General features: G+C 43.5%; 1 protein-coding gene across 1 annotated transcript in view; it reads right to left on the bottom strand.

Annotated features, from left to right (window-relative positions):
• Atp8a2 (ATPase phospholipid transporting 8A2) overlaps positions 1-13621 on the bottom strand; it is a 568947-nt gene that overhangs the window by 416307 nt on the left and 139019 nt on the right. The window contains exons 9-15 of the mRNA XM_026783162.1: positions 13170-13297; positions 11689-11800; positions 7985-8150; positions 5095-5222; positions 4275-4352; positions 1168-1256; positions 880-924 (exon numbers count right to left, since the gene is read on the bottom strand). Of these exons, the coding sequence (XP_026638963.1) occupies positions 880-924; positions 1168-1256; positions 4275-4352; positions 5095-5222; positions 7985-8150; positions 11689-11800; positions 13170-13297 (746 nt within the window). The remainder of the gene's footprint in view (positions 1-879; positions 925-1167; positions 1257-4274; positions 4353-5094; positions 5223-7984; positions 8151-11688; positions 11801-13169; positions 13298-13621) is intronic.

Genomic DNA, 13621 nt, shown 5'->3' with positions numbered 1-13621 from the left:
GCTACAGAGAAACCCTGTCTCGAAAATCAAAAAAAAAAAAAAATTAATATAAGCCCACAGCCAGTGGTCACCAAGTTTGTGAAGAAAATCTAGAGGCAGATGTTGGGCACAGGAGACAAAGCAATGGAAAGGGGCAAGCAAGAGCAAGAATTGGAGTGCCTTCCTGAAAATTGGAATAGGCATCCTTAAAAATTATTAAGGAGGATGAAAGGTTAAAAATGAATGATGAAAAATACATGACAAGAAGGCAAGACAGATAACAAAATCAGAGGATCAACTCAGAGGCAGGAGGGGAGACAGATATTACGGAAATAACACAAGGACATTTCCCAAATATTAATAAGAGGAATTTACAGACAGAAGTGGCCCAACAGAAAGTGAATTAACCACCCAACACAATAAAGAAAGCACAGCCTACCCAAGGGTTGTAGTTTACGTTCGTATGCTAAAGAAATGCAGAAAGCACTTCCAAGGGCTGGGAAAAATGGGGGGAGGTTGGTAAAATGGTTTTGGGGGATGGGCTCTGGGAAGACGACCTGGGGGGATGGGATGGCCACAAAAGGGCAGGGGGCTGAATCTTCCCCAGAGATACAAAGTCCTACAATGTCTATAATTCTTAATTAGTATAAAAGTATTATTTTGAACCACAGGAATCTGAAGACAATAAGTACAAAGGTTGCAGGTGGCTGGAAACGAAAGGACTGGACAAGAGGCATATTGTTGATAACAAAGGCTTAGTGGCGTGGATTTAACCCATGTCTCCATTTAAATCTTATCCTGGCTCTTTTTCAAACTAGCATACTTACAACTTACACTTAGACCTAAAACTGCCCTGATGCATCCCAGCTAAGGAAGTAAGACGTCCTGGGCTCTACTTACCAGAAGTCATCTGAGGACGGCTCTCTGGCTAGTTCTGGAAAGTGGCTGGCAGGAGAGAACAGAGCAGTCAGCAGTAAGTCAGTCCTTACGTATACATACAAACCCACAGGTGCCCGTTACCTCTCAAGAAAGGTGAAGAAACATGTTCCCAGGGACTTCAATAAGTTTCACACAAATTTAATAGCAGCTACACACCCAAACCACTCACAACACTTGACAAAATAGAAACCCCTGCGCCTTGTTGGGAGACTTGAAATGCGATTTCCTGGAACTGATAAGCGCGCTCACCCATAGGTCACGCCGGCAATGCTACACTTTTTGAAGTTCATGATATTGCACGTTAGCGTTCCAGTCTTGTCGGAAAACAGGTATTTGACCTAAACAGAAGATGAACGAAATGAATAAGGGGCAATAGGGGTGGCTTGAGGTTAAGAGATAGGCTGTTCTTCTAGAGCACCCAGCACCCACAGGGGAGGTCACAACCATCTGCAACTCCAGTCCCAGGGGACGCAATGAATTCTGAATTCTGAGAGCACTAGGTATTACGTGGGGACACAGACACACACATGGTCAAAACACTCCATATTTTATATTTTTTCCTTTTTTTATTTATTAAAAACTTCCACCTCCTCCCCTCCTCCCATTTCCCTTCCACCCCCCCCTCTTTCCCTCCCCCCTCCCTCTCGAGTCCTAAGAGCAGTCAGGATTTCAAAAGAATGTCCATAAGATGCAAGGCTCAAGAAATAAGTTGTCTCGTATGTCTGTAAATCAGAATGACGTTCAAATGAGAGTCCACAAAAGTAAACACATAAATCATGCACCTTAAATCACAGACCATTTGCAAAAGCTTTTCTGTTACTAATCCTAAAAGCTGGGTAATAAAGAATAAAAGCTTCCATAACTGCCCTGGCCACTGTCTATCACAGTGGTTCTCCAGCTTCCTAATGCTGCAACCTTTTAATACAGTTCCTCCTGTTGTGCTGACCCCCCCCCCAACATAGAATTATTTTGTTGCTACTTCATAATTGCAATTTTGTGACTGCTAAAAATTGTAATATAAATATCTGATATGCAGATATCCTGATATGCGACCCTGGGAAAGGGTCACAGTCTGCCCCCCCCCCCAGAGGTGTCACAGCAAAGGCTGAGAGTTTCTAGTCCATAAGTGTCACCACAGGTCTGTCACTCGGCATTCAGGTCTCACAGAAGATGCAATTCTTTTTAAGAGTCCATCCCCTGACTAGATTAACAATGGTCACCATGGCAAGATACCCCTAAAGGTGCCTGGCATTTCTAATCCACATGCCCTCTCCTGGAATATGCAAATTCCATCGAGGCTGGACCACAGCACACGAGAACAACCATATACTTAGCCCTGGGAACTGACAAAGCTCACTGAAGGCTACAAATGTAGTTGTCCCTAAATATCCCCAGGGGCAGTTCTAAGAACCCCAATTGGTACCAAAATTATCATATGCTCTAGTCCAGTATATAAAATGGTGTAGTGTTTGTATAAAACCTACATACAACCTCTGGTGTGTTTCACATAATCTTGGATGGCGTATGACACTGAAGACATTAGAAGTGTCATACTGTAGTAGCTGGGGAAGAGTGACAAGAAACTTCTGTGTATATTTGGTACAGGCGTAACCATCATAGGCACCATCACACTTTTGACCTGCAGTTGGCTGCCTACACAGGGCTCACACCTGCTCCAGATGGACTCAGATACCATTTAACTAATCACATTGTCATTTCACTGTGTGTGTGTGTGTGTGTGTGTGTGTGTGTGTGTGTGTATGTGTGTGTGTGTTGCCTGGAAATACTGGGAAGGATTCAAAAGCGGCAACTCGTGGATTGTTATAGGAGTAGAATTTTACCAATGACAACGTCATTGAAGGAAGAAACAATTCAGGTAGATGATAGATAGATAGACAGACAGACAGACAGACAGACAGACAAATGATAACACATGATATAGATGATAGATAGATAGATAGATAGATAGATAGATAGATAGATAGATAGATAGATAGATAGATGATAGATGATAGATAGATAGATGATAGATGATAGAGATGGATGGATAGATAGGTAGATGGATGGATGGATGGATGGATGGATGGATGGATGGATGGATGGATGGATGGTATGGGTGGATAGGTAGATACTTAGACAGAAATACACATGAATAGATGATGGACAGGTAGCACTGGATTCTGCTTCTCATCATGTGTACCTGAAGTACAGGTGCTCGGGTGAAAATAGGGATGCCGCCTCACTGAGGAAGCTTTCTGCTTTATGACAGTATTCTCTCTAAATGACAAGCTCTTTCCTACACCAAATAAACAAGTAATGCCTTTAATCCCAGCACTCAAGACAGAGGCAGGCAGAACTCTCTGAGTTCGAAGCCAGCCTGGTCTACAAGAGCTAGTTCCAGGACAGGCTCCAAAGCTACAGAGAAACTCTGTCTCGAAAAAAACCAGAAAACAGGAAGGAAGGAAGGAAGGAAAGAAGGAGGGAGGGAGGGAGGGAGGGAGGAAGGAAGGAAAAAAGGAAGAAACGAAAAGAAAATGTGACTGCAAAATTACGTTTTGTTGCAAAACCAGACTGACAGATTTGAGCTTCAGCTTTCTAGCAATGAACTCAAAAACGCTCCAGCACAAATCCAGAACTGACTTTGTCCTTAATCAGGGAGAAGAGGGAGAGGCCACCTGGCCCAACTCTGGCCCAGAAAATGACAAGCCAGGTTTACATCTTCCCAGAGGGCCATGAGGCGGGTGTCCTGGGAACCAGCTTTCCTGAGGTGAGTTAATTATTTTCTTATCTAGAAAATGAAGATGCAGCATGCCACCCTCCCATAGGATTGTTGGGAAGCTTAAGGTGCATAAAATAAAAAAATCATAGTTTTTCATTATTTTAGATCAAGAGTAAGTATTATGTATTCAAAAAGGCTATAGACTACAGTGATTCAATAGAAGAGGCAGACATAATGCAACATGAAAGGAGAGACAAGCAGAAATCAAGACAAAGATACAAAAGTCGCTGACTCTCTGAACTATGTCAGGATCCCTGTCCTTCTAATGGCCCCATATGAGCTGTGGAGCGGTCTAGCAGCCATTGTCCTCCCGTTTCCGTTGTCATCTGTTAAACACGTTTAAAAGGGTCCAACCTAACATGATATTGCTGTACAACGTTCTGTACTTTTTCCCCAGATATGTTCTTGGCAAAACGATCTACATGTGCCTCCAAAACCAAGTGACAGCTGCATTCACCACCACCTGCAGACCAGATGTCACAAACACAGTTGTGCAAGATATCTCCCCAGGGCTCCTCTGCTAACACTGGCTTCCTGCTCATAGCACTGTCCCCAAAGTCCCCAAAGAGGCTCTCACCTGCCCAAGCTCTTCATTAAGGTTCGATGTCCTGGCCATAGCAGGAGTGTCGTTTTCAATATAATACATATCTGTGTCCTGAAAGAGAACATGGGGGAAGGAAGGAAGAAGGTAGGAAGCCTTCAGAAAACATGTAATTCTAATATTTCATTAAGATTACCACAGACCCTGGCAACTTCAAATCTTTTCATTTTTCATTCAAATGCTAACTTGTAACTCGGGTTGAAAATGAAGTTGCAATTAGGATAGCAAACCCCGTGACACAATATGACCACAGTATTTAGGTTTGGGTTCAAGACAATCAGCTTGCGCTCTAGCTGTTCGTTTGGTCAATGCTCACTCAGAGGCTTGGGAAAATCAAAGCAATACACACATGAAAGTGCCTGGTTTGGAAAAAAAAAGTTGCCAAGACTTAATGTCTTAATGGCCATGGCCATGACAGTCCCTTAAGAACCCCACCTCAACCCTAAAATCCATCCAGGGTGACTGTCATACTGAAATCCATGCAGAATGGACACTCTGGTGAGCACTCTTGAGAGGCCTTTTCATGCATAAAGGAGACTTGGGAAGCACAGCCATGGTGTCCAGATGATAAGCATGCACTGAGCATCCTCCCCCACTCTCCCCACCCCTGGGGTTATGGCATGGCTTGCCAGTCATCAGTTTGGCTGGCTTAATCCACAAACTAATAATAAAGAGCCCCTGATACTTCTTTTCTGGGACTCAATGAAGTGACAAAGGCTGCTCACAGAGAGTACTAGAAAGCAGAAGCTGGCAGGCACCCAGTAGCTCATGTTCCATGCACCACTTTGAAACTCACCCAGTTTATGAAGAGAGCTTGCGTGTACTTCACAACCTCCAGCGTCACCAGCAGGCTGATGGGAATCAGATTATTGTACAGGATGATAAATGTCAGCAAGTTGTATCCAAAATTATCTGAGCTCGTGTCTATGGATTAAAGCCAAGACATCCACACAGCTTTAGTAGAAGCCTACATCTCTTTTCTTTCCGTTTTATTTTAGACTTCCCCCAACTCATCTTGAAAACTGAGGGGTTACTGTGCCAGTTCAAACTCCTAAGACTATTTGAATTCAGTGCCTGTAGGCAGTGCTAGCTTCTCTTTAGAGGTTGGGGAAGGAGGCAGAGGAGGAAGCAGAGACAGCTCTCCTTTGGGAAGGGAATGCACTTTTTTGGCCTCAAAGGAGGATGTGGCTATTACAAAGGGGGTCAGTCAATAGGGCAGGAACAAGAGGAAGCTCCAGAGGAGACAAGCTGAAGATTGAAGCTGGGAATCAGGAATTTGTGAGGGCACTAACAGGAGGGCTTGACACAGGGTAGCAGATGATGGGCCCTGGAATTCCGGAGGGTGATGGGAAGGGAAGCAAGCCCTGGCTGGAAGTTGACCTCCCCAACCTTTCATTTCTGTCTGCTCTGGCCTTCCACTCTCCAGCTGGTAGCCCTCTTGGCTGGCATACTGCTTTACTACCTGCTTCTCTCAGGCAGTCAAGGACCTGATGAACAGGAGTCCTAAGTCCCAGTGACTCAAGTGGCCCCAGAGTACAGCATTTGTGTAGGGATAAGATTTGTCTGCCAATAAAATTTATTAATGAATTAAAACTTTATGGCTTAATACTAGTCAAAAATGCTTTATAACACTATGTATGACCACATATAATGTCAAAGAGCCGTGACTATGCAGAGGAACCCTACATGGAGAGCCTCAGAACCCAAGAGTATTCAATCAAAAACCAAAGATGTCCATAAAAGGAGAATATCTACCCCGATGTAAAATGTTCAGCCAAACAAGAACAATGAAAAGGAAGTTAAGATGGGACCAGATTTGGTAGGAAGTAAAATCCAAGCACCAACAGAGGCAGCAGAACGTGAAACTGACTTCTCTGAGTAGGTGCATGTATGGACCATGTCTCCCTGAACACCACACGCTTGACACTGGAGCCTGGAGTGGTCAGAACAATTCAAGTGCCTGTTTCCCCAAAGCTGTGTTCATACCACATGTTTACTTAGATAACTACATTAATATGAGCCAGTCTTGTGTCTGAAACAAGCTGCATAACAAAACAAACACCAAGTGATCTGATCAACTATGACGCAAACCTTAGTCACGTGCCCATGTTCAAAAAGGAACAACAGGCACGGGGGCTCCAGTCTGTAATCCCAGCATTTGCAAAGTGGAGGCAGGAGGAATCTAAGGCTAACCTCAGCTACAGACTGAGTTCAAGGCCAGCCTATACCACATGAGACGCTGTTTAAAAACAAACAAGCAACATAAGTTTTCCTGCATTTCAAAACCCGAGAGTCTTATGCTTAAAGAAACTGGAGAAGTAAAAAAATCAAGTATAAATCTATTTAAAAGTAATCGAGAAATCAATCACAATAATGCCAAGGCAATACCCTAAAGTTTTACAATTTATCATAAATTTTTTTATCCCTAAATTATATTATTTTTCTTGATTTGCTGAGATCACAGAATGGCAGATCTTCCTTCTATTTCCTAGCCAAGCAGCAAAATGAGACAGAATCATCAAAGTTAAGTCTCAAAAAATGGATCACGTGCATATATTAAGAAAATCTGCCAACTCTTGTAAGAACAGCTGTGCCTTGGGCTATTGTGCCACTCACAGGCCTTTGCCAAGCTGGTTCTGCTCTAGAGGGTGGCAGTGGCAATTGGATTGACTACCATCACCTATGTGCCCTTACCCCAGCTGCAGACATTCTACCCTAGCGTAGGACAGGAACACCTTGGGAACTCACATCATAGGAATGGAGTTTGGAAAACACTATATGCAATGCCCAATAAAAAACAATAAATATCAGCAGCTAGTGGTCAAGGAAGGCAAGTGTTCCTATATAATAGGGAAAAAACAGAAAGCTGAGGGTAGCTAGGGAAGTTCTACTAAGTTCACCCTGGTCAGCACGGAAGACCGTGACTATGGACAATCTAGATGCCGGCACAGAAAGCAAGGAGACAGGGAGATGGAGAAAGCAAGGAGGTGATACTGGATAGTAACTCATCCACAAGAAGACATGGAGACTACCAGGAATGGTGAATTAGTAGGTTAAAAGTAACAATTTCATAAGCATGTACGTTTTTAGCTCTTTAGGATATCCGATATTATACAAAGCACTGATAATAATGCCGTGTTGTTAGGTTGATAGTACATACACACAGCATATACATGGCAATAATAGCACTAACAGGGGAGAGCCTGGAGACGAGCTCGTCTGATGTTTGTGAATTAAGCTAGTAGTAATGCAAAGGATGCTCATGTTGTCATCCCTAGAGCAACCATGAGAGAGTGTCTTTAAAAGTAGCTGAGAAGTCGGGCAGTGGTGGCACACGCCTCTAACCCCAGCACTCAGGGAGCAGAGGGAGGCAGATCTCTGTGAGTTTGAGGCCAGCCTGGGCTACAGAGTGAGTTTCACGACAGCCAGAGATACACAGAGAAATCCTGCCTCAAAAAAAAAAAAAGCTGAGAAACTATTACTAGAGCCTAAACAGTCCCCAGATACACCCATATTCATTTCTGTTCCTTGTGATTCCTAATCTGTTCTCTCTCCAAGAAGATCTGGCATAGGCAGGGTAGCCATGGGAACAGAGAGGGCATGGCTATCACCCACAGACCCTACGTGGAAGGACCTTCCCAGAGGCTTGTCCCACAGAAGGCAGCAGCAGCCACCCCAGCACTCACCCATCTTCTTGATGTACCAGCTCTTTCCACCATGGGATCCATTCCAGAACAGGGCCCCCACCGAGCTCACCAGGGCCATGACCAGGAGGATGCCAAACAGCACCAAGATCTGCACATTGGTTACCTTCTCGACGTTCGACCTCTTGAGAGGAGCTTTTGTTGAGTTCTGTAAACCGGTATTGAAAATCAGTAACCATCACAGAACAGGCTTGGGGCAAAGTTAATGAGAAACTGAGTAAGACAACCACATACAAGGATGGAAATGAAAAATACTATTTCTCTTCCAAATTAAGGATGGAATTAAAAGATGCATCATACTCTTGAGTAAGCAGCCCAGAGTTTAAAGAACTCACCTGTGGCAGTTTGAATAAGAATTACTCATATATTTGAATGCTTAGTCACCAAAAGTGGCACTATTGGCAAGGATTAGAAGGATTAAGAGGGGTGGCCTTGTTGGAGGAAGTGTGTCACCAGGGATGGATTTTGAGATTTCAAAAGCCCACGCCAAGACCAGAGTCTCTCTCTGTACTTACTGATCAGGATGTAGTTTTCAGCTACTGCTCCAGCATCTACCTGTATGCCACCATGCTGCTAAAGAACTAAGCCTCAGAAACTGTAAGTAAGCATCCAATTAAATGCTGTCACTTACAATAGTTGCCTTGGTCAAGAACCACAGGCAGGCTCCTGGGACAGCACAGGCAACTCTGACCTCATGCTGAGAGCCAGGAGCTCTTCTGTTACAAGACTGATTATTCAAAGTTCTTAAAGATTGTGTTTAACTGAGTCATTAAATTTTCAGGAAGGAAAAAGAAAATGACAAAAGCTGTCACTTCCGTGAGCCTGTCAGTTAGCTGAAGTCACTGAAAATCAGCCAGTCACCAGAGCTAGGAAAACCAACTTTTCCTTCAACACAAGGAAACAACCTAACACTCCAGGCTTTGACACGCGCCCAGCAAGGAAAGCCAAGTCTGGCACACTCACCCCCTTTTCCAAATATGTCTGCTTGCAATCACGAGTTTTTAATGCCCAATTCCTATTAGAATAGTAGGTTCCTTTACAAAATGCTTAGAGGACACTATCACTTTGATGTCTGGTACTACAATAAAAAATGGGTCAAACTCGAAGATTTTGCACAACACTGGAACCTGACGTGAATTGTATACCTCTTATCCCTCCTGAGAAAGCGAACATCAGAATGTTTGTCGGAATAAGCCTGGAGTGTGTCAACCTGGATTTCAGTCTGGTTTTTGCTCCTTCTAGATTTGTAAGCTAAGCTGGGGTTAGTTCAACACTGTGCTTTAGTTGCTCTGTCTTTAAAATAACAGGGCTCGGGCTAGAGATATGGATCAGCGGTTAAGAGCGCTGGCTGTTCCTGCAGAAGACCTGAGTTTAAGTCCAGTACCCACAGAGTGGCCCACACCATCTCTAATTCCAGTTTCAGGGGATCTGACACCCTCTTCTCTCTTCCGGCCTCTGCAAACACTGGCCACACATGGCACACAGAAATTTATGCAAGCAAAATGCCTATACAAATTAAATAAAAATAAATATTTTAATAATGGATGTACCTTCCTCACACCAAAGAATACATAAACTCATTTATATGTGAGTCGCAAAACAATGTATGTTTTGTTATAATCAGTGTTTCCTATAATTATTGATTACCTCTTTCCCCGTAAGCCGACCAACAGAAAAGATCTGAGTGTTCGCCATGTATAACCACACTAAGCATGAACTGAGGGAGCTCTGGAAGGTGAGGGAGAGACAGGGGAAACTCAAGAACCCGAGGGGCACCCAGCTTCCCCATCGCCGTCCAAAACTCAAATGTAGACACAGTGTTATTTCATGAACAGAACGGCTTTCAGCTGTGTGTGTTATTTTATATTCCTTTCAAAATTTCATTGTTCCTGCTGTTTCAGCCCTAAAGGGACAGCAAGTCTAGCACAGATGTTTCTGGGGCTTTCCATCGCTCTCCGTATGTCAACAACAGTAAGTCTTGCCAAGCTTTGTCACACAGAGGGCAGGGAAGTGCCCTGTGACGGTCACAGGATGTGAACGGCATAGACTCATCTCGTCCCCTGAAGACATAATGGTGATGTTCTGATATAAATTATAGTCAGCCTGATCTCCAAAGCTGTAATATTAATATGTGATCTAGAAGAACAATATTATACCCTGAAAAATCATCCAGGGTACAAGGGAACTTGGAGAAAGCTTGGACTTTTAATAATCCTGGTCTAAACCCTAGCCTTGGGACTCTACCCAAATCTGAACTACCCTCCCATGGTCTCCTCACCACTTCATTACAAAAAGACAGAAGCTGGGGCGACCACAGCTGCAAGGATTGGCTGTGCCTACCAGTAAATGGGCTGCGAATGTTCACAGCTGCTTCAGAGGTGGTAGAGTGTGAAACTACCTGTCAGGATGGTCTTTGTGTGCGGACTGCTCAGAGACAATGAACCATCACCAGGGCTGGGTGGGTGTTGTACAGAGAGGGCCTGCTTGTTCTTTCTAGCCATCCGGCTAGCTTACACCCGAAATAACCACACAGAAACTGTATTAATTAAGTTATTAATTATTAATTTAATAATTAATTAAATTAATGCTCTAGCCTCTTATTGGCTAACTCTCACATCTTGGTTTAACCCATTTCTATTAATCTGTGTATCACCACGAGGTCGTGGCTTACCGGGAAAGATTCAGCATGTCTGAGCTGGTGGCTCCATGGTGGCTCTCTGACTCTGCCTTTCTCTCTCCCAGCATTCCGTTCTGTCTTGCCCACCTACCTAAGTTCTGTCCTATCAACTAGGCCAAGGCAGTTTCTTTATTCATTAGCCAATGAAAGCAACACACAAACAGAAGGAACTCCTACACCAGGTGGGCTCTGGTGATGTAGCGATCTTTGAGTCAGTTCTGCTCCTCTAAGTAACCCTTCCTCCATATTCCTATGGGTGACCCCAATAAACACACTGATTTGCCAAGTTGGATTTTAGTGGTATCTGTACTTAGGTTTGTCATAGTTCCCTGTCAGAGGTAAACAGAGGTTTGTCCACATCTGTCCAGGAATAGTGGCACACAACAAAAGCCAATATATATCAGAGGAATGTAAGAGATGATCCACAGACTTATGTAGAAGTTCTGTAGTTATGTATTATTATATAGAAGATATTTGGCCAAATATGTCAACTATAAATATGGGCTATGAATCTATAAACAAAATTTTTTTTAAAAAAAGCATTAACAGTGAGAAAGAAAAATTCTTTTAAATTAATAGTTTCTTTGATATATGAAGAATAAGCATTAGTTCAAAGTCCTTTTCTTTTAAATGATCCAGAGTTCATATAGTAAGAATTTACTATAACATCCTAATTAGTGGGAGTCAGAGGACAAATGGAGCAGTTCTCGAAGGGTGACTAAGCCTCCTTACACCCACAAGGCAGAGTTAGAGTCAGCTGTCCCGCTTGAACCTAGACAACAAAGACCACTTCTTTCCAGAGAGACTGTGGCCAAGAATGCTATGACCAAGGGTCAGAAGAAATCGCATAAGGAGATGAAACTGTCACTCTCCCCAGAGTTTACGTTCTTGGATGAATTCCAGCCTTGTATCTGCCTTTACTCTCCACCCTCAAAGAGAGCAGAGAATAAGGGCGAACCAAACAATAAGGCAAGCAAAGATGGCAGAGCTTTCCACAGAAACATTGTACCTGCATGAGCTTGCTATCATGGCCGGTATATACAACAACGCCAAAGACCCACTGAGTGTTCCTGAGCTGGGTGCCTCTTAGTAAGATCTGGTCGGGCCCAAGGGCAACAGAGCTAAAAAAAAAAAAAAATAAGAAAAACATTTTACTTCTTGATAATCTGTCCAATAATTATGTATTTTCCTTTACATAAGCCTATAATAAACCAAAGTCAAATCTGTGAATTTATTCTTTGCTTAATCTACTTATTCCACCCCAAATGCCTGCTTCATTCATTCTTTTGCTATAGAATAGAGTAGAACTTTTTTCCTATAAAGTATCAGAGAAGATTATGTCTCATAATCCTATTATCAATACTGAAAAAGGGAATGCTAAAAGCCACGAGTTTACTCATTTCTGAAATTCAATTTACTTTATAGATTATGAAAGAAAAAAACAGCAGTAAACTCATCCCAAATGTTGTAGTGAGCAGATGAGCATCTGAGGGATGCTCTACAGACGGGAGATGCTGGATGGCTAGATAGGAAATGTCAACTGAGAAGCAGTCCTACTCTTGCTTATCACATTGAGCCCCTGAAGAGTCCTGTCCACCCCAACCTCCCACAGCTAAGGGTCTATTCGAAGTATGGGGAAGAGCTCAGACAGTGGACTATGGAGTATCAGCAAGCATGAATGAACTATAACCTCAGACAGTAAATCATTCAACGTCTGTGTGTGTGTGATGTCTACGTGTTCATGTGCGTACACACATGTGGAAGCCAGAGGTCAACATCATTCATCTTTCCACCTTGATTTCAAGACAGAGCCTTTCACTCTCACTGATCCAGCTGGCTAACCAATGGGCTTCAGGCATCAGGCAATCTGCACTTCCCCAGCACTGGGGTCGCTTGGATGTAGTCTGGGAGTCAAACTAAGGTCCTCGTCATGCAGAAGAGGCATCTCGCTGCCTGTGCCTGTGCCGTACTCACGGCCCCGTTTCACTCAGCTTTCTAAAGACAAGCAGAGTTGCAGTGAGGCTCGCTGGTGAAGTGTTGCCAGGCCCAGCTGCAATGCACAGCACCGCACAATAAATTAATAAGATAGAAACAACGCTTTTAGAGGAAAGCTAACAAGAAACTGTGCATCTGCCTCTATGCATCTGTCATAAGCTGAGTACACATCCCCTGCATCATTTAAGGCAACTTGAACTGCTTGGCCTCAGCAGTCACAAGCAAGAAAGAATGAGACCCTGTCTATGAACCCCGTGTGAGGTCGTTGGTTTGCTTCTTTTTAAAAATCTCTTCTGTCCTTCAATGCACAGGAAGTTTTAAATGGATCTAAACAGTGTGTCAGTCTCTCAGAAATGAGCTAAGCATGAAGAAATCTCACTATTTTCCAATACTATGAAACTAGGATTCTTCAAAGCTCCAGGAATTCTTGACCACATTAAAAAGGAGGAGGGGGGAGAGGAGAGAGAAAAATAATTAAGAGAAGGCAATTCAGACCTCTTCCCATCCAAGTGCAAGTTGCCGGTGAAGTCGTAGAGGTGGCGATTGGGCCCTTCACACTCTATCCTTCCCGTCAGCTTCATCAGCACCTCCCTGGTCTGCATGTCGGCCGTGTGGCTCAGGCCCTGAAATGGAGCGACAAGCCCACAGAGAAGATCAAACGGTGCCAACCGTGTTTAAGAGACAGCACAATGGTCTGCCAGTCACAGGGACATAATGAGCCATTGCCCCTGCCCCAAAGCTGCACACAGTTGGACACAAAATGCCACGATTTCAATGGTGCAGAAGAAGAAGCCCTGACCCCTGCTAGAAACCTCCATATTTAAATAATAGTCTAGGTACTGAAACATAGGACAGGGAGCAGTGCTATCACTGCCCTGCACTGCTGTTCAGACAATCAGAGGGTTCTTTAATATTCTATAATATATAATATTCTATAGTATATACCA

This window comes from Microtus ochrogaster, chromosome 17 (genome assembly GCF_000317375.1).
Source record: "Microtus ochrogaster isolate Prairie Vole_2 chromosome 17, MicOch1.0, whole genome shotgun sequence".
Taxonomy (NCBI): Eukaryota; Metazoa; Chordata; class Mammalia; order Rodentia; family Cricetidae; genus Microtus; species Microtus ochrogaster.
Note: the sequence above shows the minus strand (reverse complement) of the source record. Positions and strands in the feature narration are given on the sequence as shown.